The sequence below is a fragment of the Dictyostelium discoideum genome, assembly GCF_000004695.1.
Source record: "Dictyostelium discoideum AX4 chromosome 6 chromosome, whole genome shotgun sequence".
In the NCBI taxonomy this organism is placed as follows: domain Eukaryota; phylum Evosea; class Eumycetozoa; order Dictyosteliales; family Dictyosteliaceae; genus Dictyostelium; species Dictyostelium discoideum.
Genome location: NC_007092.3, coordinates 3,384,137 through 3,411,636, shown reverse-complemented (window position 1 = coordinate 3,411,636; position 27,500 = coordinate 3,384,137). Strand labels below are relative to the sequence as shown.

At 22.0% G+C, this 27,500-nt stretch overlaps 15 protein-coding genes and 2 non-coding genes across 17 annotated transcripts in view; 9 read left to right on the top strand and 8 right to left on the bottom strand.

Annotated features, from left to right (window-relative positions):
• phlp3 (phosducin-like protein) overlaps positions 1-219 on the top strand; it is a gene marked incomplete at both ends in the record, with an annotated part of 673 nt that extends 454 nt beyond the window's left edge. The window contains one exon of the mRNA XM_628920.1: positions 1-219. This exon is cut by the window's left edge and continues 235 nt beyond it. Within this exon, the coding sequence (XP_628922.1) occupies positions 1-219 (219 nt within the window).
• A 114-nt stretch (positions 220-333) lies between these two features.
• Positions 334-1,470, bottom strand: mcfZ (mitochondrial substrate carrier family protein; the record flags this gene model as incomplete). Its single annotated transcript, XM_628919.1, has 2 exons — positions 334-1,223; positions 1,455-1,470. 2 exons carry the CDS (start codon positions 1,468-1,470, stop codon positions 334-336), a joined length of 906 nt encoding a protein of 301 aa, XP_628921.1.
• An 875-nt stretch (positions 1,471-2,345) lies between these two features.
• idhB (isocitrate dehydrogenase (NAD+)) lies at positions 2,346-3,867 on the top strand (the record flags this gene model as incomplete). Its single annotated transcript, XM_628918.1, has 2 exons — positions 2,346-2,390; positions 2,830-3,867. The coding sequence occupies 2 exons, from the start codon at positions 2,346-2,348 to the stop codon at positions 3,865-3,867; spliced, it is 1,083 nt and encodes a 360-aa protein (XP_628920.1).
• Positions 3,868-4,330: 463 nt separating this feature from the next.
• tRNA-Leu-AAG-11 lies at positions 4,331-4,412 on the top strand. The gene has a single exon. It is a non-coding gene; the product is annotated as a tRNA-Leu (tRNA).
• Positions 4,413-4,711: 299 nt separating this feature from the next.
• Positions 4,712-5,333, bottom strand: DDB_G0293870 (hypothetical protein; the record flags this gene model as incomplete). Its single annotated transcript, XM_628917.1, has 3 exons — positions 4,712-4,890; positions 5,021-5,024; positions 5,238-5,333. The coding sequence occupies 3 exons, from the start codon at positions 5,331-5,333 to the stop codon at positions 4,712-4,714; spliced, it is 279 nt and encodes a 92-aa protein (XP_628919.1).
• Positions 5,334-5,508: 175 nt separating this feature from the next.
• On the bottom strand, positions 5,509-6,663 carry alrA (aldehyde reductase; the record flags this gene model as incomplete). The annotated part of the gene is made up of 4 exons (XM_628916.1): positions 5,509-5,871; positions 5,948-6,328; positions 6,408-6,511; positions 6,618-6,663. 4 exons carry the CDS (start codon positions 6,661-6,663, stop codon positions 5,509-5,511), a joined length of 894 nt encoding a protein of 297 aa, XP_628918.1.
• Positions 6,664-7,557: 894 nt separating this feature from the next.
• DDB_G0293868 (hypothetical protein) lies at positions 7,558-9,195 on the top strand (the record flags this gene model as incomplete). Its single annotated transcript, XM_628915.1, has 1 exon — positions 7,558-9,195. The coding sequence occupies one exon, from the start codon at positions 7,558-7,560 to the stop codon at positions 9,193-9,195; it is 1,638 nt and encodes a 545-aa protein (XP_628917.1).
• Positions 9,196-9,495: 300 nt separating this feature from the next.
• DDB_G0293866 (hypothetical protein) lies at positions 9,496-11,472 on the top strand (the record flags this gene model as incomplete). The annotated part of the gene is made up of 4 exons (XM_628914.1): positions 9,496-9,684; positions 9,801-10,160; positions 10,257-10,976; positions 11,050-11,472. 4 exons carry the CDS (start codon positions 9,496-9,498, stop codon positions 11,470-11,472), a joined length of 1,692 nt encoding a protein of 563 aa, XP_628916.1.
• Positions 11,473-11,538: 66 nt separating this feature from the next.
• On the bottom strand, positions 11,539-13,065 carry DDB_G0293864 (hypothetical protein; the record flags this gene model as incomplete). Its single annotated transcript, XM_628913.1, has 1 exon — positions 11,539-13,065. The coding sequence occupies one exon, from the start codon at positions 13,063-13,065 to the stop codon at positions 11,539-11,541; it is 1,527 nt and encodes a 508-aa protein (XP_628915.1).
• Positions 13,066-14,627: 1,562 nt separating this feature from the next.
• On the top strand, positions 14,628-15,377 carry DDB_G0293862 (haloacid dehalogenase-like hydrolase; the record flags this gene model as incomplete). The annotated part of the gene is made up of 1 exon (XM_628912.1): positions 14,628-15,377. One exon carries the CDS (start codon positions 14,628-14,630, stop codon positions 15,375-15,377), a length of 750 nt encoding a protein of 249 aa, XP_628914.1.
• Positions 15,378-15,538: 161 nt separating this feature from the next.
• DDB_G0293860 (hypothetical protein) lies at positions 15,539-16,459 on the bottom strand (the record flags this gene model as incomplete). Its single annotated transcript, XM_628911.1, has 2 exons — positions 15,539-16,055; positions 16,164-16,459. 2 exons carry the CDS (start codon positions 16,457-16,459, stop codon positions 15,539-15,541), a joined length of 813 nt encoding a protein of 270 aa, XP_628913.1.
• Positions 16,460-16,994: 535 nt separating this feature from the next.
• On the top strand, positions 16,995-19,397 carry DDB_G0293858 (hypothetical protein; the record flags this gene model as incomplete). Its single annotated transcript, XM_628910.1, has 1 exon — positions 16,995-19,397. The coding sequence occupies one exon, from the start codon at positions 16,995-16,997 to the stop codon at positions 19,395-19,397; it is 2,403 nt and encodes an 800-aa protein (XP_628912.1).
• A 728-nt stretch (positions 19,398-20,125) lies between these two features.
• Positions 20,126-21,955, top strand: DDB_G0293856 (hypothetical protein; the record flags this gene model as incomplete). The annotated part of the gene is made up of 1 exon (XM_628909.1): positions 20,126-21,955. The coding sequence occupies one exon, from the start codon at positions 20,126-20,128 to the stop codon at positions 21,953-21,955; it is 1,830 nt and encodes a 609-aa protein (XP_628911.1).
• Positions 21,956-22,573: 618 nt separating this feature from the next.
• DDB_G0293854 (hypothetical protein) lies at positions 22,574-22,898 on the bottom strand (the record flags this gene model as incomplete). The annotated part of the gene is made up of 2 exons (XM_628908.1): positions 22,574-22,819; positions 22,890-22,898. The coding sequence occupies 2 exons, from the start codon at positions 22,896-22,898 to the stop codon at positions 22,574-22,576; spliced, it is 255 nt and encodes an 84-aa protein (XP_628910.1).
• Positions 22,899-23,978: 1,080 nt separating this feature from the next.
• tRNA-Phe-GAA-14 lies at positions 23,979-24,052 on the bottom strand. The gene has a single exon. It is a non-coding gene; the product is annotated as a tRNA-Phe (tRNA).
• Positions 24,053-26,435: 2,383 nt separating this feature from the next.
• Positions 26,436-27,110, bottom strand: DDB_G0293892 (hypothetical protein; the record flags this gene model as incomplete). Its single annotated transcript, XM_628907.1, has 1 exon — positions 26,436-27,110. One exon carries the CDS (start codon positions 27,108-27,110, stop codon positions 26,436-26,438), a length of 675 nt encoding a protein of 224 aa, XP_628909.1.
• A 135-nt stretch (positions 27,111-27,245) lies between these two features.
• DDB_G0293852 (hypothetical protein) lies at positions 27,246-27,467 on the top strand (the record flags this gene model as incomplete). The annotated part of the gene is made up of 1 exon (XM_628906.1): positions 27,246-27,467. One exon carries the CDS (start codon positions 27,246-27,248, stop codon positions 27,465-27,467), a length of 222 nt encoding a protein of 73 aa, XP_628908.1.
• Positions 27,468-27,500: the final 33 nt, after the last annotated feature.

The window sequence follows — 27,500 nt, the reverse complement described above, 5'->3', positions numbered from 1 at the left end:
GGTATAAGGATTTTACCAACATTAGTTTTCTTTTCAAATGGTATTGCAGTTGATAGATGTGTTGGTTTTGAAGAATTTGGTGGTATCGATTCATTTAAAATTGAACAACTCGCAATCAGAATTTCCAAAGCTGGTGTTTTAGATTTCAAACATACAACTGGTTTAAAAATTATTTCAAAACAAGATGTTAAGAATAATAAATTTAAAGAAGATGATTAATTTTTTTTTTTTTTGGATAAATATGTGTTTATTATATTATTATTATTATTTTTATATGTTTTTATTGTTTTTATTGTTTTTATTTTTTTTTTTTTTTTTTTTTTTATTTTATTTTTAATGTTTCTTTGATGAAGGTTCTAAAATACCCATAACTAATTCAACAACAGCCCAAGTGATTGCTTGACCAGGGGCAACTCTTAAAATTCTTGGGATTACACCAGCCCAATAACCTTTGACACCAGTTTCTTGATAGATACCTCTAACGACTTGCATTGTTGTTTGATTTTGACCTTGTTTTTGCATACGAGTTTTAATTGTATCTAATGGATTATTGAAGAGGGTAGAAGCAGTACCAGCGATGGCACCAGCTGAAAGATTTTGCCAAACTGGGAGATGAACGGAATGATCACCACCTTTGAGATAATCAGAGATTGCATAAAAAGTTGGGAAACGTATCATATGATTTGTGATTTGACGTAAGAGTGTTGCACTACCACCTTTGTATAAACCTTGGAAACCCTCTTCACGAAGTACGTCTCTAAATACTGTACCAAATGATTTATTATGTTCTTGAGTCATATGACGTACCTTTAATAATTCACATGGAATAACCACTACGAATGACTCGATTGTACCTGCAAATGCACCACCTAATAAGTTGGCTCCAAACTGTTGTTTCTTATTTAATGTTTCACCTTTGTAAACGGTGGTTTTATATTGCTCTGTAAACCAACTGAATGCAAAGTAACGAATACCAACCTTAAAAATTGCCTCTGCTGTCATTGGTAAAATACCTTCATATAATGCATTAACTCCACCTGTAAATCCTTTACCTTTACTAACAATATCTCCAAATGTACCAACGATTGATTTACCTGGATTATTTTGAAGTTGTGTCTTTATACGATCAAGTGGATGACATGCCCAAACATCTGCTGTACCTGCAACTGCACCTGCTACCAATCTTTTCCATGGAAAATTAACATGTTGTTGTTGTTTATTTTCTAAAAAAATAAAAAAATAAAAAATAAAAAAAAAAGAATGTTAAATTAATTTTTTTTTTTTTTTTTTTTTTTTTTTTTTTGGTTTGGGGTTTTTTTTTTTTTTTTTCCATATTAATCGTAATAATACATAGGATTTTTTTAATTTTTTTTATTTGTTTTTTTTTACTATAAAAATTTTTTTTTTTTTTTTTTTTAAAAAATAATATTAATTAAAATAAAAAAAATACAAACCTTCCTTTCCTGTCATTCTTTTTTTTTGATTTTTTCTATTGTTTCCAATTGATGAATAAAACAAAAATGATTTTTTTTTTTTAAATTTTAAAAAAGAAAAAAATTAAAAAAATATAAAAAAAAAAAAAATGAAAAAAAAAAAAAAAAATAAAAAAAAAAAAAAAATTATTTGTAATATAAACCACTGATTACTAATTTTAATTTTTGAAAAGTTTTTTATTTAGAATAATTTAATTAAAAATGACTTTTGATGAGTTCCTTTTTTAAAAAAGAAAGGGAAAACAATAAAATCCAAAAAAAAAAAAAAAAAATAAAAATAAAAATTTTAAAAAAATTTTTTTTTTTTTTTTTTTTTTTTTTTTTTTTTTTTTTTTTTTTTTGTCCCCCCAGAGTTTGGATAGAATTTGAACCCTTTTTTTTTTTTTTTTTTTTTTTTTGGTTAATCCATTATTTTGGAAAAGAGTAAATATATCATTAGAAAATAATAAAGTTAATTTTTTTTTTGTTTTTTTCTGGAAAATGAAAAAAAAAACAATAATTATTTTAATAATTAAAAAAAAAAAAATAATAAAATAAAAATGAATAAAACAATAAAATAAAAAAATGGGAGTAGTTTAAATTATTCTTTTTATATACAAAAATAAGCCATTTATGTGCAATATTATCATATTCAGTTAGTATAAGTATGTCGCGTGAATCGCTCACCTGTATTTTTTTCTTTTTTTTTTTTTTTTTTTTTTTTAAAAAATATTTTTTTTGATTTTTTTTTTTTTTTTTTTTTTTTTTTTTTTTTTTTTGTGAAAAAAAAAAAATAAAAAATTAAAAAAATTAAAAAAATTTTTTATTATCGTTTGTCAGATTACACATATATACATATATACATATACAAAAATGTTGGGTCGTTTAAGAACTGTTGTCAAAGCTTCATCATCAAATGTAATAATCATATTTGATTGTTTATTAAAATAAAAAGGAAAAAATAAATAAAAAATTATAAAAATAATAAAAAAACGAAAGTTGGTGTGTGTGGGTGATTCAGTGGTTTATCAAATTTTTTTTTTTTTTTTTCAATTTCAAATCAATTCTCAAATAATCAATTTCTCTTCTTTTTTTCAATTTCAACCAATCAATTCATCAATTCAAATCAATTCTCAAATAATCAATTTCTCTTCTTCTTTTCAATACACATAATTTATAAAAAAAAAAAAAAAAAAAAAAAAAAAAAAAAAAAAAAACCCGGGAATTCCCCCCATTTTTTTTTTTTTTTTTTTTTTTTTTTTTAAATTAATTTTTTAATTATTATTATTATTTTATTAAATGTTTTTATATATACTAATTAAAAATTAAAATAATTATTAAATTTATTTATTTTTAGTCAATTAGAAATTATCTTGGATATACATCAGGAGTTCAAAAAAAAACAGTTACAGTTATTCCAGGTGATGGTATTGGTCCAGAGATTACATCATCAGTTATGGGTGTATTCCAAGCAGCCAAAGTACCAATTGAATGGGAAATTTTCGATATTAGTGGTGGACAACCAATTTCACAAGAATTGATTGCATCAATTACTAGAAATAAAGTTGCATTAAAGGGACCACTTTACACTGAGATTTTATCAGGATCTCAATCAAGAAATATGGAACTTAGAAAAGCATTAGATTTATATGCTCACGTTGTACCATGCAAACAAATTCCAGGTATCACCGCACGTCACGACGATGTTTTAGTTGATTTTGTTGTCATTAGAGAGAACACCCAAGGTGAGTACAGTGGTCTCGAACAAGTATTGACACCAGGTGTAGTCCAATCACTTAAAATCATAACCAAAGAAGCATCAGAACGTATTGCTCGTTACGCATTCGAATATGCCAAAGCAAACGGTAGAAAGAAGGTAACAGCCGTTCACAAAGCAAACATTCAAAAACAAACCGATGGTCTCTTCCTTGCAACTTGCACTCAAATCGCCAAAGAGTATCCAGAAATTAAATTTGAAAACACCATCATTGATAATTGTTGTATGCAATTGGTTAAATCACCAGAACAATACGATGTTATGGTCACTCCAAACTTATATGGTAATATTGTCTCAAATATTGGTGCTGCTTTAGTTGGTGGTCCAGGTTTGGCTGGTGGTGCAAATGTTGGTGAGGGAAGTATTATTTTCGAAATGGGTGCTCATCACGTCGCTGCTGATATCGCCGGTAAAGATAAAGCAAATCCAACCGGTTTATTATTAGCCTCTGTTATGATGTTAAAACATTTAGGCTTAAATGAACATGCTACCAAAGTTGAAAATGCCGTTAAAGCCGTCATTAAAGAAGGTACCTTAACTTCTGATATCGGTGGTAAATCTTCAACTAAACAATTCACTGGCGCTGTCATTGATTACATTGAAAAAAATCAAAACTAAATTAATAAAAATAAAAATAAAAATAAAAAAAATAATTTAAAAAAATAAAATAATTATAAAAAAATATATATATATTTAATAATCAATTTTCATATAATTTTAATTTTTTCATTAATGCTTTGAGATTTTTATTATACTTTTTTTTTTTTTTTTTTTTTTGATTTTACTTTTTTTTCTTATTTTATCTTTGTTATTGGACTTTTTTTAGTCTTCTTTATGGTTTGTAATATTTTTAAAATTTATTATTTTGTTGAGATGTAATTATTTTATTAATTAATTACATGACCTTATAGTAAGGGGTGGGTATTGTTTGACTTTGGGTATATTTATGGATGTATTAAGTGAGGTGTAATGGATAAATTTTCATAATAAATAATTAAAATCAAGAGAATAATATGGATATTTTTTTTGAAATTTTTTTTAATGATATAAAATTTTCTATTAAAAATAAATTTTTCAAAAAGTAAGCTTGCCCGAGCTGGTCTAAGGGGTTGCATTAAGGCTGCAATATCATTGATACAAGGGTTCGAATCCCTTAGCTTACAATATGTTTATTAGCCATCTATAAGGTTAAGGGTTCAATTCCAGTCTAAACATTAGGCAATGGAAAATAAGATAAAAAATAACAATTGTTTAGCAACCAATTAAAATGGTCAATAAAATCAAAAAGATCTCTTAGTTTCAATATTTTTTGTTATATCAGAACTATTGTAGTGGAACTTCTCTTTGATCACCATTGTTAGAGGAAGGCCTCATATTAAAATTTTATATATTAAATATGTTTAGTAATTCAAAAATAGATAATAAAATAAAAGATATGTTTTTATTTTCAGTTTTTAATAAATTAAAATGGAACTTTTGCACATTCTTTATCACATCTGTCTAATACTTTTTTACAATATGGTCCATTTACTGTTTGACAGTTTTTATAAAAATCTGGATCTTTATCAGTACAAGCTCCAATACAGGCATAACGACCTGTATGATTATTTTTATTTTTTGTTTTTATCTTTTTTAAAAAAACTATTAATATATATATATTTATTTATTTTTAAAGTTTTTCTGATATATTTATTTTTTTTTACCTTTTTAAATTAAATTCCTATTTATTTTAATAATAAAATACTTAAAAAAAAAAAAAAAAAAAAAATACTATCCTTTTTATATAAAAAAAATAAAAAAAAATAAAATTATAAAAAAAAAAAAAAACAAAACAATTATAATTGTAATATTAACTAATAAAGTTAGAGCCAAGTAAGAAATGATACTTCAAATTAAATATTAGTTGTATGTTTATCTCCCCCACCACACGTTATTAATTATTTTTTTTTTTTTTTTTTTTTTTTTATTTTAATTTTATTTTCCCATACAAACCATTTGTTTTTTAAGATTTGATTGGCAGGGAATACATAAATTTTTACTATTGGTATGGGTTTTGTTAAGGAATATAAATTTTTTATTTCCATTTTTAGTATTTTCTAAAAAAATATTAATAAAAATTATAATAATAATAGAAATAGTGTGCACCATTATCTTCACAAACTTTTAAAAAAAAAAAAAAGACTTATAAAAAATAACAATTTTGATTAATATTGAAAAAAAATAAAAGTTTTTATTTTATTTTATTATATTTCAATTTATTTAATTGAAAAGTGGTACACCCCAGAATTTAGCTGGATCGCAAGTACGGAGATTTTTATCCATTTTATCTAAAAAGAGCATATCAGCTTCTTCGATTTCGAAATTGAAAAGGTCAAAGTTTTCAGCAACACGTGATGGTGTTGATGATTTTGGAATAACTGAAAAGTTCTTTTGAATTGCCCATTTACATAAAACATTTGGAATGGTTTTATTATATTTCTTTGCAATAGCACCAACTTCTTCATTATCAACGAATGCACCATTACCTAATGGACTGTATGCAGTTAAATGAATATTATGTTTATCACAGAATTTTTTAAGTTCTGGTTGTGAAAGGAATGGATGTAATTCAACTTGGTTTGCCTATATTTATAAAATATATTAGTAAATTTATATTTTAATTATTATTTATTATTATTATTAATTATTTTATACATACAGCTGGTTTAATTCTAGCATAAGATAAAACTTCCATTAAACCTTGAACATTGAAATTTGAAAGACCAATTGATTTAACGAGGCCAGCATCAACTAATTTTTCCATTTCTTCCCAAGTTTCACGAATTGAAACAAATTCTTGAGTTGAACCACTTGTTTGAATATCATTGCTAGTATATTCAAAAGCAACTGGCCAATGAACTAAATATAAATCTAAATATTGTAAACCTAAATCGCTTAAAGTACGTTCTAAAGCTGGTCTAACATGTTCTTTCTTATGGAAAGTATTCCAAAGTTTTGAAGTAATGAAAACATCTTCTCTTTTAACTGTTGCTTCAGTTGTAAATTTCTTTGTGAATGCTTCACCAACTTCTTTTTCATTCTAAATATATAAAAAAAAAAAAAATAATAATTAATAATTTAATAATTTAATTTATAATTTAATAAATTATTAAACTTACTAAATATACAGCAGCACAATCAATGTGTCTATAACCAGCATCGAGAGCAACTTCAACAGCTTTACCAACTAATGTAGTTTCAGCTTTCCATGTACCAAAACCAACTAATAATAATAAAAAAAAAAAAAAAAAAGTTAGAATTTTAAATTTTTTTTTTTTTTTTTTTTTTTTTTTTTAATTTAAGTTTTTATCATAAAATTAATTTCATACCGAGTGGGATTTTGTGACCAGATGATAATTTAAATGATGGTTCCATGTTTATTAATTTAATTTATTTATTTGTTTTTGTTTTTGTATTTGTATCAAGTTTAGTTGAAATTAAAAAAAAAAAAAAATTAAAAAGCGAAAAAATTTAAATAGGCACAATCTAATCTGAAAAAAAAGAAAAATTTTAATTTTTTTTTATTTTTTTTATTTTTTTTTATTTTTTTTTATTTTTTTTAATTTTAATTTTTTTTTTTTTTTTTTTTAAAAAAATATCTAAAAAAAGAACGATGTTCTTGTGTGTTTGGATTAAAAAGAATGTTAATATTAATGTTAGGGTTTTTTTTTTGTTTAATTTTCCTTTTATTTTAAAAAAAGCAAATATTATTTTTCTTATGGAAATTGATAGTGTTTAATGGAACAAAATTTGAAAAACTAAACAAAATTCTTTTTTTTTTTTTTTTTTTTTTTTTTTTTTTTTTTTTGATATTTTATTGTTGTTTTTAGTTTTATAAAAAAAATCTAGATTTTTTTCAAATATTTGTTTAGTTTTAATTTTCTAGAATAATAATAGAGAACCATCGATAATCCATTTTCAAGCTTTTTATCAATTTCCCTATTTTTTCTCAATTGGGAAAAAAAAAAAAACAATAAATTCCATTCCTTGTAACCAGACTAGTGGCAATGGAATTTATTGTATTTTTTTTTTTTTTTCTATTCAATAATTTTTAAAAATTATAAAATAAAAAAAAAAAAAAAAAAAAACCAATAATTACCAAACAAAAATAATTTATTTATTTTTAATAATCATGATTATTATTGAATATGAAATTTAAATGTTTTAAAAAAAATCATTCAAATTTATTTTTTTTAATTTTTTATTTTTTTTTTATTTTTCATTTTTTTATTTTTTTAATTTTTCATTAACGAAAGAAGATTGATTGAGATGAATAAATTAAAATTCTCTTTTAATAGAGTTCAAGTCTTTAAAAGAATTTGTTATAATAAAAGATCATTTTGTATTTCAACACAAAAACCAATTGAATTTACTTTAAATAATAATAATAATAATAATTATAATAATAATAATAATAGTGATAGTAATAACAATCCATCAATAACTGTACCACCAACTACAATATTAAATAATAGTAATATTAATAATAGTAATATTAATAATAATAATAATAATAATATTAATAATAATAATGAAGAATTATCAACAAAAAATCAATATATAAAATTATTAAATAAGATTAGAGATGATTATACAGGTAAAATGACAACTGGTGAAGTTGAGAAATATATTCAATTAGAACAAAATATACTGGAGAGTGATGAATTGATTGATTTTCATTTAGGTACATTTTATGCTCAAGGTATTCTCGTTGAAAAGAATAATGAAATTGCTTTAGAATATTTTAGAAAATCAGCTGACAATAATAATAATCCAAAAGGTCAATTTGCATATGGTTTATCATTAATTTTAAATAATACTGAAAATTTATTTAAACCATTATTTCCAACAATTACAAATAATAATAATAATAATAATAATGATAATAATGTTTTACTAGGTAATGGTTGGGTATCAATTAATAATAATAATGAAGAAGAACAATTTGATTATAAAAAATGGTTAAAAGAGGAAAGAAAGAAATCAGTATTATTTAAAGAGAATTTAATTAAAGATGAAATTAGTGAAAGAGAAAGAATTGAAAAAGGGTTAAGATATTTACATCTAAGTGCAATTCAAAACTTTTCAGTTGCTCAATTTAATCTTGGTTTAATTTTATTACATGGTAAATTTAATATTGATAAAAATGAGAAACAAGCTATCTATTGGTTAGATAAAGCTTCTACTGATTTCGATGATGTTAACTCAACATTGGAATTGGGTAAATACTATTTATCATCCTATTCAAATGATACTTTAAATAATGAAGAACATTTAATATTAGCATTAAAATATTTAATTAAAGGTTCTTCAAAACTATCTGATTCTGAATCAAGTTTTATATTAGGTTCAACATTTATTAATAGAGATAGTAATAATCAAGAGGAGGAGGAGGAACAATTAATTGATTCAATTAAATTTTTAAAATTATCAATTGAACAAGGTAATTGTAAAGCACCAGCATTTTTAGCATCACTTTATTTGGATGGTGTTGGTGGTGTTGGTGAGAGGGATGTGGATATGTTTAATCATTATTTGGAATTGGGTGTTGAGAGGGGTGATTCAGTGGCAATGGTGATATTGGGTGAACAATATTTTAGAGGTGAGAATAAAAGAGAACAATCTTATAAAAAAGCATTACAATTATTTATTGATGCTTCGGAATTAGGTAATTCTGATGCTTATATAAATCAAGGTGTTTGTCATTTCAATGGGTTTGGTACAAATGTTGATTATTCAAAAGCATTCTATTGTTATCAAAATGCTTTCAATTTAAATAATAAAAGTATACCTGCAATTTCAAATCTATCAAATATGTATAAACTTGGTTTAGGTGTACCAAAATCACCTGAGAATTCAAATTATTTTAATTCTTTATTAATTAAAATTAATCAAGAATTAAATTAATTTAAAATAAAATAAAAAAAATAAAATATTTTAATAAAAAAAAGCAATACACACACACACTCTTAAACAAAATTTTTTTTATTTTTTTATTTTATTTTAATAATCCAAAAAATGTTTTCTTCTAAGTGTTAATTATAAGAAATCCAAAATTTTTTTTTTTAGGCGGGAATTTTTATTGTGGGAAAAAGTGAGTTTGAATGTTTTTTATAAATATTTTAATTTTAATTTTTATTTTTTTAATTTTTTTCTTTTTTTTTAATTTTCTTTTTTCTCAAAGCAACCAACCAACACTTATAGAAAATGAAAAAAATAAATAATTGTTTAAATATTAAATGTATTGATGACTCATTGAAAGGTGCAATTTTAAATTGTAGTGATATTGGTAATTATTATATTGGTAGAGGAACATTTGAACAATTACAAGAAAAGAAATGTTCAAGAAAACAAATTACAATCACTTTAAATGATGATACTGTTTACATTTCATCTGTAAGTATTTATGTATATATATATATGAATTCAAAAATTAATTCTTTTTTTTTTTTTCATTTTTTCATTTTTTTATTTTTTTCTTTTTTTACTAACAAAAATAATAATAATTTTAGACAGGTATTAATCCATCATACTTAAAGAAAGCAAATCAAGAATTTTTTGTTCAAATGGCAAAAGATCAAAATTATACTTTAGAAGATGGTGATTGTTTTTCACTTTTATTTGAGATGTATACATTTTTAGTCACTTTTCAACCAATAAATAATAATAATAATAATAATGATAATAATAAAAGTCAAGATGATAAAAAAAGAAAACAAATTGATTCACAACAACAGCAACAGCATCAACAGCATCAACAACTACAACAACAAAAACAAAATAATGAAAATGAAGATATAAATAAAAAGAAAAAGATAGATAATACTAATACTAAACCACAATGTCCTTTTGGTTCAAAATGTTATAGAAAGGTAAGAATACAAAATAAATAAGAATGAAAAAAAAAAAAAACATTATTTTGGAAAACTAACTATATATTTTATTTATCATTCATTCATTCATTTTAGAATCTTGATCATTTAAATGAATATTATCATCCAAATCAGTTAATAAATAATAATAACAATAATAATAATAATAATGACAGTGATAATGAAGATAGAAATAATGATGATAAAACAACAAAAACAGGTTCAAAAGTACAAAATACAGTTCAATCAACTAATAATTTAACAGATGATACAATTAAAACAAAATCAACAACTTCAATTAACGATTTAAAAAATAATAATAATAATAATAATAATAATAATAATAATAATAATAATAATAATAATAATAATAATAATAATAATACAACTTCTGCAAAAACTGCAAACTCTGCTGTAACTATACCTCAATCGTCATCACCATCATCATCATCATCATCATCAACAACAACAACAACAACACCGGCAACTAAAACATCATCATCAACATCATCACCATCAATACAACCACAAACAAAAATAAATGAAAATTTTGATGAAAGTAATTCAAATATTAGTAAAATTATTGGACCAAAATATAGAAAGAAAAGATTAACAGATGCATTAAAAGAGAGATCATTAGCATTTCCTTTCATATCTACTTCAACATTTGGTTTCAATATTGATGATGCAACAGAGATATCTGCAAATGCAATTTCAGAATATTTACATTTTCATGAAAAAGAAGATGATATTAAATTAAAAATGATGGTAGAGAAATCTATTTATTCTGATAATTTAATTCAATCATTTAAAAAGGTATATATATCTCTGAAATTTATATTTTAAATTATTTACTAATTTATTTTATAATTTTTATATTTATATTTAGCATTTTAATGATAAATGGGATAAAAGGTTTGAAATTATTAAAATTGAAAATTCAAATAGTTTAGAACAATTTAATTTAGGTTGTAAATTATTTGCAACAGAATCGACATGGAGATTAAAGAAAACACCACAAAATAAACAATTATATGAAATGTTAGATACTGGTACCTTTGAAAAAGTGACTAAAAATTTATATCCAAATTGTGGTAAAATTGGTAAAGTTTATCCAATATCATTACAAAATAATAAACAATTAGTAAATTCAATACTTCATAAAGAATATGGTATAGATATTGTAATTTTAGTATTAGGTGTAAATATGAATCCAAATAAACCAGATGCTTTTAAAGAAAATTCAGAATTAGCTAAACCTTTATTATTAGAAACTTATCATTCTTTATTTAATGCTTTAGATAATTTTTAAATAATAAAATTAATTATATTTACAAATAAAAAGTTTATTTTATTTTATTTTTTTATTTTTTTTTTTTTAATCGTTACTACTTATTGAACTATTATCTGATATAATATCAGAAGAATTACTACTGCTACCACTACTTTCACAATTGTCACAATTGTCATCTAAATTAATTGATGATTGTTTTTCATTTTCTATTTCAGTTTCTTTTTCTTTTTCAAAATCTTCTTTATTTATTGTTGTTGATTCTTTTGATTTATTTTTAAATTTTGATTTTAAATAATTTAAAGTGAAAATTAAAGTGAAATATAATAATTGGGCAATTATAAAAATAAAGAAAATCCAAGCTACTAATGAAACTAATTCATTGGTATGAATATCAACAATTTGTTCAGTACAACTACCATCTACAAAACTATACATTCCTTTTTTTAATTCGAAAAAACTATGAAAGAAACCACCTATATAAATCCAAGGTGATAAGAAAATGAAGGTTGGATTAAGTGTTAATTTATTTGATTTAACTGAAACTGTTTTACTAGCAAGTGAATCGAATGCAAATGAAGTTTTAGTTGATTTATCTAATAATGTTTTAATTAATTGATCTTGAGTTGGGATTGAACCATGTGGTAATTGAGGTATATTGAAAACTGTCCAAGAGTAAGCATGTTGATTACTATGGAAATCAGAACCTGTCACATAACGAAGGTCATGGTCTTTACAAAATACTATACCTTGGTAGTCCATAGTGTCAATATTTACAACCTCGAGGAAGTCAATGCCCATTTCATACCATTCTTCCATTGAGGGTTGGTCTAAACCTGCCCAGTAACTCCATGGATAATGATTCAATATAACTAACCCACCTTGGGAATGAACGAAATCAATTATTTCCTTAATTTCTTTATTTGTTGGGAATTTAATTAAGGGTACATTCACATTGATACCAATTAAATTTAAATGACATCTGCAATTTGTCCATTCGATACCTGGCACCACCAATATCTTTGAAGAGTATTTCTTTTGGGCGATTCGCTGTCCCTCTAACCCACCTTCGATTTTATTATGATCGGTCATAAACATTGCATTGAAACCATTGGAAATATGCCATTTTATATTCTCCTCAGGTGTTAATGTTCCATCGGAATAAGTTGTATGTGAATGTGGGTCTAATAAAATATTAACTTGTGACCATTGTTGTGGAAATTCTTTTCTATCATAAATTGAAATATTATTTTCAATTGGTGAATAAATATCTTCACTTGAAAATTGGATTTTATTACCTAAATATTTTGATGGTGAATTATTATAAAGTAAAATTGAAATTGGTGCAATAATTCCAAATAATAAACACATAAATAATAATTGAATCCCAATTTGTTTAAATATTATTTTAAAATTGGTTTTTTTAAAATTAAATTTTAAAAATTCAATTAAATTTAAAATTTTAATTTTAATTTTTTTCATTATTTTTAATAATAAATTATTATTATTATTTTTATAATTATTATTTATATATTTATTATTATTATTATTATAATTATAATTTGGTTTATATTTAAATTGATTATTTTCATTTAAATTTTGATAATAATTCATTTTTTTTTTTTTTTTTTTTTTTTTTTATTCCTTATTACGAATTTGGATTATTATTATTATTATTATAATTATTATTTTTATTATAAAAACTATAAATGATTAATTTTAGAATAATATAAAATTAATAATACTAATACCGATATGGAAAATTTTATATGTGGTTTTTTAAGATTTTATTTTTTATTTTTATATTTTATTTTTTATTTTTTTTGAAGTGTTTTTTTTTATTTTTTTATTTTTTTTTTTTTTGAAGTGTTAAATGTTTTATATCGTTTTTTAAAAATGAATAAATAAAAAATTATTTATTTAATCAAATTTAAAAGTGGTGATTAAAATAAAAAAAAAAAAATTATTTTGTTTAAAAAAAAAAAAAAAAAAAAAACCAAAATAAAATAAATAATTAATTAAAATATTTTCACATTTTTTGATGTACGAAAAATAATATTATTATAAAATAAATTTGTAAATGTTTTTTAAATAATTTATTTTTTTTAAATTTTTTTTTTTTTTAATTTTTTAAATTTGATTAAGGTTATATTAAAATAACGTTTGCATACACCAAAAAAAAAAAAAAAATAAAAAAAAAAAAAATAATTTTACACCTTTTTAGTGCTAGAAACTTCCACCTGGCACCATTTGGTTATATTTTTTTTTTTTTTTTTTTTTTCAAATCATTTTTTTTTTAAATTTTAATTAATTAATTTTTCTTTTGTTTAATTGTTTTTTTCTTTTTTTTTTTTTTATTTTTTTTTATTTTTTTTTCTTTTTTTTTTATTATTTTTTGTCATTTATTAGGGAAAAAAAAAAAATGAAATTCATTTTCGTTATTGTTTCAAAATAGTGATGAATTATAACTGCTTAAAAAAAAAATTTTGGTGCCTTGCGGTTTGGGGGGTAAAAAAAAAATATTTTAATTAATTTAATTTTTATTTTCCTAAAATTTTGATAAATTTGAAAAAAAAAAAAAAAATAAAATTAAAAAAAAAAAAACCCACCTTTTTTTTTTTTTTTATCATTTTTTTTTTATTTCCATACCATCAAATTAATTACAACAAATAATTTCAAAACATAGATAATAATAATAATAATAATAATTTTATTACAAACCATTATCTATAAACTTTCTTATTGGGTATTATTACAATTTTTAATACTATTACATTCCTTCAAATACATATATATACACCACCCCTCTTAAAAAAAATTTTTTTTTTTTTTTTTGGCATTTTAAACCCCCAAATTCCCCAACTGGTAATTATACATAATAAACACACCCTAAATAAACACTTACCACCATCCCACATATTTTATTTTTTTTTTTTTAAAATAAAAAAAAAAAATTAAATGGCAATATTAAATTTTAAATATAAATAGGTTTTTTTTTTTTTTTTTTTTTTTATCATTAATTCATTCACTCTTTCTTTCACTCTCTCTATCTCTATCTCTCTCTTTTAAAATATTTATTTATATATTATAAAAAAAAAAAAAAAAAATTAACATAATATTCCTTTTTTTTTTTTTTATTAGTATAAAAAAATAATTACAATAATAAATAAATAAAAATGACAGTAGCAGAAATTAATTCAACAGATAATTTAATAAAGAATAATGGTGAACGTAAAATTCATACATTATTATTTGATTTAGATAATACATTATATCCAAAATCATGTGGATTAGCAGCACAAGTTAGTAATAGAATCACTCAATATATGTCAATCATATTGAATTTACCAATGGAAGAGGTAGATAAAGTTAGAAATCATTATTATAAAACATATGGCCTCACATTAAAAGGTTTAATGATGAATCATGAAGTAAACATTGACAAATATTTAGATTATGTTCATGGTGGATTAGATTTAAAGAGTCATTTAAAACCAGATGCACGATTACATGCATGTCTCAAGAGTGTAAAGAGTGGTGTCAAAAAGGTGATCTTTTCAAATGCCGACATTGGTCATTGTAAACGTGTTACACGTGAATTGGAAATTGATGATTGTTTCGATGCTTGGTTAGATTATTTAGAAATGATGGACTTTTCAAAACCTCATCCAGTCGCCTACCAAATGGCAATGAAAAAAGCTGACACTACCGATGCATCTGGTTGTGTGTTTTTCGATGATGTTGTAGAGAATTTAGTAGAAGCAAAAAAAGCTGGTATGTACACTGTTTTGGTTGGTGCTACTTCAAATGATCCTCATGTCGATTATTGTATAGATGAAATTCACGAATTTGTCAATATTTTCCCAGAATTAATAGATCAATCAAAAACAACAATTACAACTCCTGATACAAATACAACAAATTAATATATATATATAAAACGCGCTATATATATGTATATTTTAAAATAAAAAATAAAAAAATTAATAATAAAGAAAATACATCTTTTTTTATAATATTACAACAATTATTACTATTATTTTATTTGGTTTTTTTTTTTTTTTTTTTTTTTTTTTTTTTTTTTTTTTTAATTTGATATTGTTGCAGTTGTTGTTGTCGTCGTTGCTACAATATTTGATAAAAAAGATTGAAAGTCGATAGTATCAGTAGAGATATCAACTTGTTGAATAAATAAATCTGTTATTGATTTCGTTATTAATTCTAATTTATTTAAAATTTCTTCTTTTTCTTTTAATATTTTATCTGTTTTAAAATCATTAACAATATCATTACTATTATCTATATCTTTTTGTTGGTCATCATCATTATTATTATTATTATTATTATTATTATTATTATTATTATTATTATTATTATTATTATTATTATTATTATTACTCTCTTGTTTAATTTGTTGTAATTTTAATTGTTTTTCTTGTTGTTGTTTTGATTTCTTTAAATCTTGGAATTCTTTTAATAGTAACAATAATGCTTTTTTAGTTTCAAGTTCAAATTGTTTAAATTTTAAATAAGAATCACTATCATATTGAATTTTTAATGATTGTAATTTTTTATTATATATTTGTTCTAATTCTCTTTTTAATCTAATAATAATAATAATAAATAAAAATTAGTTAGTATTTATTTATTAATTAATTAATTTATTTGTTTTCATTTGTTTTTATTTGTTTATTTTAAAAATTATAACTTACTTTTCTTGATAAGTTATTAATTTATCTCTATAATAAGTTTCAATTAACATTAATGATTTTTTATCTAATTCTCTCATTTGTGAAAATATTTGATTCTTATTACCACCAGTGGAAGATGTTGCTTGACTTTTAATTGATGGTGATAATGAAACATTGGTGTTATTATTATTATTATTATTATTATCTTGTTTTATTGTTAATGAAAGGAAATCATGATTTTCTTTATTATCAAAATCAAATACATGATCACCTGAACCTTTAAATTGTTTTCTACTATCACTGCTTACACTAGTCATAATAAAATTTATTTTTTAATATTAAAATGGTGGCAATATAAAAAAAAGAAAAATTAAAAAAATAAATATCGAATTATTGTTGATCTAATTTGAGGAAATTGGTTGTGTTTTTTTACAAAAAAAAAAAAAAAAAAAAATTAATTTTTCAGTTTTTTTTTTTTTTTATTTATTTTTTATTTTTTATTTTTTTTTAAATTTAAATTTTAATATTAATTATAATAAACAATACTCACTCACACCACACACACACACTTTTCTCAATGTTTTTAATAACAGTTAATCTATATACACAAATAAATAATTTCACATATAAAAAATAAAAATTAAAAAACAAATTTTTTTTTTTTTTTTTTTATATTTTCTTATTTTTTACATACAAAAAATAAAAAATAAAAAAAAAAAAAAGAAATTAATTCCTTCTCCTTTATATTTTTAGTTTTTATTTTTTTCCTTTTTTTATCATTTTTTATAATAATAATAATAATAATAATAATATTAATATTAATAATAAAAATAAAAATAAAAAATCAAAAAAATGATTAGTGTTGATAATATTAATAAATTACCAGTTATAATAATTAAAAAGATTATTTCATTAATTAGTAATAATAGATTAACAGCAGATTATTTTCAATTAACATTAATTGATAAAAAGTGGAATAAATATTGTAAAGAAACAATACATTTCTTAGAATTTAATAATAATGATATACTAGATTTACCAATAAAAATATTATCATCATTTAAATCAACATCAACATTATCATTAAAACAATGTAAATTAAATTTATTAAAATTATCAAAATTAATTAAAAGTTTAGAGAATTTAATTGAATTAAATATATTATATTGTAATTTTTTAAATAATAATAATAATAATAATAATAATAATAATAATGAAAATAATGGAAATAATGGAAATAATAATTTAAAAGAATTTATAAATGATTTAAAAGATCATTCAAATTTAATAAATTTAGAATTAGCATTTAACCAAATTGATTTAGGATTATTGAATCAATTAAAGTCGTTAGTTAATTTACCAGAATATTTTAAAATAAAGTTAACAATAAAATTGATGACATCGAATTCCACCATTGGTATAATCAATGATATTATGAGTGGCAATAAATCGATACTTTGGTCATTGGATTTAGGTCGTTGTAAAATTGGTGGTAAAGAGTCGACTAGTAATGGATTTGTGGGATTATCTAAATTTTCAAATATACTTAAAACAATTACACCTCTTTCATTATCGTCATTGGATTTATCATATAATCAATTATCTAATGAATCTGCAATTATACTAGCTGATGGTTTATCAAGTAATAAATCTATTCAGTCATTGAATTTATCATTTAATGATATTAAACAATTTGGTTCAGTTGCAATTGCAAAAGCATTATCAATTAATAATTCAATAACATCATTACAGTATAGTTGTAATTCATTATTTCAAGAAGGTACTTTAGCATTTGCTGAAATGATTTCACTTAATCAATCATTAACTGATTTAAATTTATCAAATTGTAAACTTTCATTATCACCATCATCATCATCATCTACTTCTTCATCATCATCACCAGAATCATCATCACCAGAATCTTCATCAATAATAATAATACCAACAGCAACACCAACAGAAATTTCACAATCAACAATAACGACAGCAATAACAAAAATTGGATTAACATTTAAAAATTCATTAGGAAAGAATAAATCATTAAAATCATTAAATTTATCAAGAAATTTAATTGATAATCAAGCGGTTGGATATATTGCATTTGGATTATCATTGAATAGGTCAATTTTAAATATTGATTTATCATGTAATAGAATTGGTGATCAAGGTGCTAAATTATTATCGAAATCAATTGCATACAATGAGAATACAATGATTACTACATTGAATTTAAGTAGTAATTGTATTGAAGATAGTGGTGCTTCTTCTTTCTCTGATATTATAATTAATAATAAAACATTGACACAATTGGATTTATCAATTAATTGGATAAATTCAAATGGAATAATTCAATTATCAAAATCATTTGAAGTTTTATCATCATCCTCATCATCATCATCATCATCATCCTCTTCTTCTAATTGTGTATCACCAATTACATCAATTGATTTCTCTTGTAATACAATTTGTCATAGAGGTGCGAAATATATTGGTTCATTTTTAAAGAATTCAAATATAAAATATTTAAATTTATTTAGTAATAATTTAGAAGCATTAGGTGCTATTAAATTAGCAAAATCATTTAGTTTAATAAATGATAATATAAATTTAACTCAATTAGATCTATCAAGTAATTCCCTTGGTAATTATGGTGTTTCAGTACTTGCAAATCAATTAATTAAAAATAAAACAATTAAATCAATTTCATTATCACAATCATTAATAACTTCTATTGAATCTTCACATATTCAATCAACAACAACAACAACAACAAATCCAAAAGAAGCTTCACCACCACCAACAACAACAACAACAACAACAACAACAACAACAACAACAGATGATAAAAATATAGTTGTAAGTGATGGTGTATTATCATTAGTAAAATTAATTAAAGAGAATAATGTGATTGAATTTATTGATTTATCATATAATTCAATTGGTGCAATTGGTGCAAAAGAGATTTCTTTTGCATTGAAGTCAAATAAAACTATAACAAATTTAGATTTATCTTGTAATTCAATTGGTGATATTGGTGCAACATCAATTGCTAATCAAGTGTTTCCTTTTAATAATATTTTATCGAGATTATCATTATATAATAATAAGATTAGTTCAGTTGGTGCAAAGAGTATTGTGGATAATTTAATTAAAAATCATACACTATTCACTATTAATCTTTTGGCAAATAATATTGATAATGAATTATTAATTCCAATAACTAAAAGGTTAGAACTTTTATTACCAAAAAATTAATTAATTTTTTTAAAAAAAAAAAAAAAAAAAAATAATAATAACAAAATAAACTTGTAAATAATTCTATCTCTCTCTTTAAGAAAATTCTTATTTTTTTTTTTTTTTTTTATCTATTTTTTTTTTTTTTTTTTTTTTTTTTTTTTTTTGGTAAATATATTTGAAAATAATCAAATTAAAAATTGATAATGTGGGGAATTGGAAAAGTAAAAAAATTGAAAAAGTGGGGATTTGGAAAAGTGGATAAAAAAAATGTATTTACATTATTAAATTCTATTTTCAAATCGAGTGGGTTATCAATTTTAAAATTAAAAAATAAATAAGAAATTGATCAGGAAAATATTGACTCAATAAAAAAAAATAAAAAATAAAAAATAAAAAAAAAAATAAAATAATAAAAATCTTTGCAGCATTAATTTAAATTTTAGATATTTTTTTTATTTTTAAAAAAATAAAAAAAAAAGAAAAAAAAAAAAGTTCGGTTAAAACGGAACAAAATAAAAAAAAAAGTGTTTCGAATCTTGAGTGGTTGTTGATATTTATGTTAAAAAAAAAAATAAAGAGAAAAAGAAAAAGAAAAATTAAAAAAAAAAAAAGAAAAAGTACCCATTACAAACCACATCATCAACCAAAAAAAAAAAAAAAAAAAAAATAAAAATCCAAAAAAAAAAAAAAAAGAAAAAAAAAGCATTTACCTTTTATTATTTACTTTTTGAAAACATAATGAAAAAATGACATACTATATAATTGATAAGAATACAAATACACTACCACCACATCCAACTTTACAACAACAACAACAACAACAACAACAACAACAACAACAACAACAACAACAATCATCAACACAAACTACAATAACTAATAATGAAATCAATAGCGAAAATATTGAAATTGAAAGTAATTATGAAAATTGTTGTAAAGAATCATCATGGCTTCAAGAATTAAGTTCATTAATAGAACTTGACCAAAGATATAAAAATTATTATAATGATAGTAATATGATAAATGAACAATTTAATAATTTAAAAATTGATGATTCAACAAATACAACAACAACAGCAAATATAACAACAAATACAACAACAAATACAAATGATTTTGATAAAATTTTAAAAGAAAAGAATGATAAAGTTATAATAGCAAGTATATTATCAAAATTATCATATTTTAATGATAAAGCAACAATATTATGGTATTTAGAATTAATAGTTAAAAAGAGTCATTGTGTTGAAAAGATAAAGAAATTATATTATTTTAAACCATTACATACACGTACTAAATTATTGATTGCATTTGATGATGAAGAGAATATGTATTGTGCATTTCAAGGTACAGTGAATTCATCAGATTTAATATTGGATGTTTGTTGTGGATTTTTAGAGAAAATCACATTCTCTCATCAAAATGGACCAAAACATTCATTATTTTCAGCATGTTCACGTGTTGAATGGGCTCAATCCATTGTAAATGAATTATTAATGATGGCAAATAGATTTGGTAAGAAACAATTAATATTTACAGGTCATTCAATTGGTGGTACATTTGCAATGATACCATGTTTAGAAGCAATTAAAATTCAAAAGCAATCAATTGGAAACAACAACAACAACAACAACAACAACAACAACAACAACAACAACAACAACAACAACAACAACAACAACAACAACAACAACAACAACAACAACAACAACAACAACAACACTACTAATGTCGGTCAACCAAGTCTTGATCATATTCAATTAAAATGTTTTACATTTGGATCACCATCATTCTTACATATGACAAGTAAGAAATATTTGGATCAAAATCCTCAATGTAATGAAATCTTTGAGAATTATTTAAATGAATTTGATATAGTTCCAATGATGTCACATCATCCATTCATTTTCATAGATTTCATGTATATTATAATGTGTATTTCAACTTTTATATTCACTATTGGTTATCATGTTTCAAATGGTGGATTAAAATTATATGGAAAAACCATCGATCAGTTAATATATAACTTGGTATACCCATTCATAATGTTATCAATACCATTGTTAATCACTAAATTAATGTATGTAATATATCAATACTTCTTTTCAATTGGGTTACAATCGAAATTCACTCGTGTATACACTCATAGTTTAAAGAAATTTATATTCTTTGAAAATTCAGATCAAGATGTTGAATTCTCTTTTAAATCAATTAAAAATCATGTAAAGAAATTAATAAACTATAAAAAGTTAATACTTATTCATGATCATAAATTGGAATCCTATTTATCTCATCTTTTCAATCATTATCAAATCGGTGGTCCTGGTGGTTCCTATCGTGACAATGGTACGAATGGTAGTGATCCTTCAAATTTATTAACTTGTAATGATATCTTTTACCTTCAACATTATCATCCTGAAACAATTGAAACAACTCATACCCTAAGAATGAAGAATAAAATCTTAAAAAAAGGTTTACTCTTATTAGGTTTTTGTCATTTATTATGGCTTTTCTTATCAATTCCAATATTTTATCAATCACTTTATTATTTATGTTTAATTAAAACTCAATCATAAAAAAAATAAAAATAAAAATGTTTAAATAAATAATAAAAAATAATAATAATGAATATCTTTGTAACATTTACAGGAATCATTTAACAATAGTTAAATTTGTTTATTATTTAATTATTTTTTATCTATTATTCTTGCTAAATAAATGAAGACAATTTAGCAATGGGGAGACGAATAAAAGAAGTTTATTATTTATATATATATATATATAAAGGGGTTTTTATAGTTTTATGTATAGCATTTTAATTCTTATTTTCTAAAATTAATATTAATTATTACTCTGAATAATTCTAATTAATTCTTTCTAAATTAATTTCCATTAATTTTTTTATATTATTTTTTTATATTTATTTTTTTTAAAATTTAATTTAAAATTAATTATATTATTTTTTTAACCCTTTATGGAAATGTTTAATAAAATATTTAATTGAATATAATTTTAATTAAATTAACAACAATAGAATAAACATTAATAATTAAAATAGAATATTTTAATGTTATAAAAAGATAAAATAAAATTTTACAAAATTAAAAAAAAAAAAAAAATTGGGACTTATGATTTGAAAGTTTTGAAAATAATAATTTCATAAAGAGAATTTATTAAATTTTGTTTATCATTGTTTAATTACAACAATATCTTTTACCCAATACAACTTTTTCGTAACCGCAATCCTTTTTCATATCTAAATTATTAATTCTCATAAAAGTTTTAAATGGTATGTTGCAATTTATTGACATGTCCAGACACGAAAAACCGTAGTACTGATAAGGTTCGACGTAAACAGAGCACCCATTTGCTTCAGCATTTGAGCCTACAGAGAAAAGAAATAAAGCATAGAAAAGAGCAAATCCTATTAAACTTAATAACTTTAATTTTGGAATTAGTAAAAAAAAAAAAAATCTAAAATTATTTATGTTTAAATTTCCTAGGTTTTACCTTATTCATTTTTTTGAAACTTGTATATTTTGATATATGAATATGACTTTTGATTTTTATTTCTTTTTATATTTTTCTTTCGAAATATAAAAAAAAAAAAAATAATATTAAAATAAAAAAAAAATAAAAATTCGGCAATTTTTTTAATCAAAGAATTTTTTTAACTAAAATTAGAATAAATTTTGTTAATTTGTTTTCCAGTTTATAATTGAATAATATATTACAATTATAATTTCAATTCATACAAGAATAAAAATTATTGGACAAAGAGATAAAAAATAATTTGTGAGTTACAAGTTTTTTTTTTAATGTGTTGAAATTTTTAAAAACAATGTGCATAATTAATATTAATATCACGTGTAATTTAATAATAATAATTGATATATCTTTAATAATTTTATTTTATTTTATTTTTTAATTATAAATTTACACGCCAATGCGAAAAAAAAAAATAAAAAGAAAAATTAGTTATTTTAGTCATTTTATATGCTCTTTGGACCACTAAAAAAAATAAAAAAAATAAAAAAATTAAAAAAAATAAAAAGAATAAGGGTGGTTGGATGTAAAAATTTCAGCATTAAAGTGGTGAAGAGTAATTTTGTGTTAAGTGGGTTTTTTATTTTTTGTTTAGTTTTTTTTAGTTTTTTTGGGTTTTTTAAGGTTTTTAGGATTTTTTGTTTTTTTTAGGTTCTTTAAGGTTTTTAGGTTTTTTTTTTAATTTGGTTTTTTTTTATTTTAGGTTTATTGGGGTATTTAAGATTTTTTTTTGTTTTTTTTTTTTTCTTTTTATGTTTTTCAGGTTTTTTTGGTTTTTTATGTTTTTTCAAAAAAGCTCTTTGGCGTGTATATTTATATAATTTTAACATATTTAAATTTGTGAGTAATAAGATAATAAAACTGAAAATTTTCATTTAATATAATTGGAATAATTTTTTCCTATATAGATAATAAACAAAGAGGGTTATCACATATAAATTATGAATAGAACGTTAGCTGGAATTCGAAGCTCATTACGATTTATAAAAAAACAAATAAAATACCTAAAACAGGGATCGAACTTGCGATCAAATATTTTTATTTTAAAATCTTTGCCTCAGGCCGGGATCGAACCAGCGACCTTAAGATCTTCAGTCTCACGCTCGTACCAACTGAGCTACTAAGGCTTGATGAAAATTTTGTTTTTATAAGCAGTAAGGATATTTAAGTTTTGAAAATAATCAGATCGAAAAATAACTAACAACAACAACAATCTCTTTTTTTGATTATTTCATTTTTCATATAAAAAAGACTTAAAAAAAAAAAAAAAAAAAAATATAACGAAAGTGGTCTTTTGTAATTATATTTTATGTATGTAACCCACTGAATATAAAATTATTTTTCTTTTTATACTAATAAAATTACCTTATTTTTTATAAAATTATACTATTTATATTATTTAAAAATAAAATAAATATCTTAAATTTGTCAAATTATATAAATGTCACTCATTTAATTTATTATAAATATAAAAAAATAATTTAATTTTGATTCAGATTATTATTAAGCTATTAAATAAAAATATAAATAAATTTAAATATAAATAATGTAATGATTCACCATATTAAAACTAATATGGATTTATGTATTGACATATATTAATATGGAAATCATAAGAATCATAATATAATTCAGTTACTAGTAATAACCGACTTTAGAAGGTTTGCCAATAACAATAAATAATATTAAATACTAACTGACTATAGAAGGCTCATCCTGGTACTCAAAATATTAATATAAATACTCTAAAAATATTAAATAAAAAGAATTGTGTTTTCTTTACTATCTTAAATATACAAATAAACTATTAATCTCTTATTTGTAGTTTCTTCTTTTTTTTTTTTTTTGAATTGGATAACGCAATTATTTTTTCAATAAACCATTTTTTTTGAATGGAATAACGCAATTGTGAGTTGCTTCTTCATGAGATTAATCTCATTTTAATATAGTAGGTTTTAATTTTACAATGGTCCCCTTTTTTTTTTTTTTTCCGGGTTATTAGTTTTATATATATTTTTTTTTTTTTTTTTTTTTTTATGTCGAGGGTAAAGTGCGTTATGTGATGTTATATATATTTGGGTGGACTTTTTTTAATAAACCTTTTTTTTTTTTGAATTGGATAACGCAATTATTAGTTGCTTCTCCTTGAGATGCTAGATCTCATTTTATTTTTAGGTTTTTTTTTTTTTTTTTTACAGGGTCTTTAAAAGAGGGGTTAGTTTACTTTTTTTTTTTTTTTTTTGTTTGAGTTTTATCCACAATTTCACTTATTTTTTGTAGGCATTTGTGTTGCTTAATATTTGTGGTGTTGTTTGTAATTTTCATCTTTTTTTCTTTCTATTTTTTTTATTTTACTTTAAAAAGTTAAAAATCTGGAAATTTTCTGATTAACTTGGGTTCCCAGGTTTTTTTTTTTTTTTTTTTTTTTTTTTTTTAAGTCTTTTTTATATGAAAAATGAAATAATCAAAAAAAGAGATTGTTGTTGTTGTTTGTTTTTTTCGATCTGATTATTTTTTGCTTTTTTTATTTATTTGTTTTTTAAGTCTTTTTTATATGAAAAATGAAATAATCAAAAAAAGAGATTGTTGTTGTTGTTTGTTTTTTTCGATCTGATTATTTTTTGCTTTTTTTTTGAAAATTTTGCTACGCAAAATTCTCAAAACGAAACAAATAATAAATTACAATAAAGTAAAAAGATGGCTTTTTAAAATAGTTTATTTATTTATTTATTTGTTTTTTAAGTCTTTTTTATATGAAAAATGAAATAATCAAAAAAAGAGATTGTTGTTGTTGTTTGTTTTTTCTTTTTTTTTGAATTGTTTTTTTTTTTTTTTTTTTTTGAATTGGATAACGCAATTATTATTTGCTTCTCCTTGAGATGCTAGATCTCATTTTATTTTTTTTTTTTTTTTACAGGGTCTTTTTGATTAAAACATCTTTTTTGTCCCAACTTTTTTCTAAATCTTTTTTTATTTTATCGTCTGGTTCGTGATTGATGTTTATGACGTATTTGAATTGTTTTTTTTTTAATTGAGTTTTATCCACAATTTCGCTTATTTTTTGTAGGCATTTGTGTTGCTTAATATTTGTGGTGTTGTTTGTGATTTTCATTTTATTTTCTTTCTATCTTTTTTATTTTTCTGATTAACTTGGGGTTTTTTTTTTTTTTTTTTTTTTTTTTTTTTTTTTTTTTTTTTTTTTTTTTTTTTTTATTTATAGAAAGTACTGAGTGAATTATTGTATTTTTTGAGATGTTTAGGAAGTTCTATTGCGGGTGTTGATGATGATTTGTGACACCCCTTGTCCTGTTTTATCAATTGGTGCGTGGTGTGTTATTTTGTTTTTATATTGTTGATTTATTGAGTAAATTTTATTTGTTTTTATATTTGTTTCAGTTAGAAGTGCTGCGTCCAGCTTGTTGTTGTCTAAAACGGTGTTTATTATGCTGGCAGATTGGATGGTGTTGGATCCTTGGACGTTCCAAACACCTATTCTTATTGTGTTTTTCTTTATAGTTTTATTTGGGGTAGATTTTTATCTACCTTTTGAAGTTTCTGGTTTATTTTGTCTTCTAACTGATCTTTACTTTGTTCGTTGTGTTGTTGGTCTTGTGTGTTTGTGGGGTTTTTTGATTTATTGATTTGTTTTAGAATTTCCTTGTTGAAGTTGTCTATATCTTCATCCATTTTTGTTTTTATGCTTTTTTGTCCATATTCACCCAATTTTGGTTTGACTGGTGTTTTGTTGGTCCTGTTTGTTTTGTCTTGTTGTTTGTTTTTTGGTGTGTTTAACAATTTACTTGGTGAATCGATAATTTTCGATGGTGTACCATAGGTTGGGCTGAAACTCATGATATGTTTTATTGGAGAGGAGAAGAACCATTGATTTGAAGGGATTGAAAGTGGGAATTCTATTTTTCTTATTGCATCAGTGTTTGGGCTGGTGAAGTCGAAGATATCATTTACCTCTCTAAGTTTTTCTTCCGTTGTTAGTCTCTTTGTTTCGCCGTGTTGTTTTATTGGTGTATTGTATGGAGATGGTGGTTCAATAGGTTTTTCTGATTTTGTTTTAATTTCTTGATTTTTTATCGATTGGGTATTGATCTCATTCTCTATTCTTGTTAGTTCATCTACGTTTTCTAGTGATGCTTCTATTACCTTTTGAGCTGTATCATCTAGGGCCATAAATGTTTATGTGGAGAATTTATACATATAATAAATAAATCACTGTTATATCTTCACCGCCACATTCATTCCTCTTAATTTTACCCTTTTTTTGCTCATTAAAGCAAGGGCTATCGTCCTATATACTTTTCAACAATGGCTGATGATCACTCAACTGAATTACAGTTAAATCATACAGATAACAACACGACCAATACAAATAATACCTCCACAACCTCAACAACAAAAAATAAAAGTGCAAAAATCGACACACCTAAAAAACAAACCCCAACAAACCAACTCTCACTAAACAAAGGACTTGATAATCAATTAGATATCATGCACCTCCATCAATCACAAGACCACTCTCTTTCTTAGAAAAAAACAATAACACCATCAACATTAAGTGAA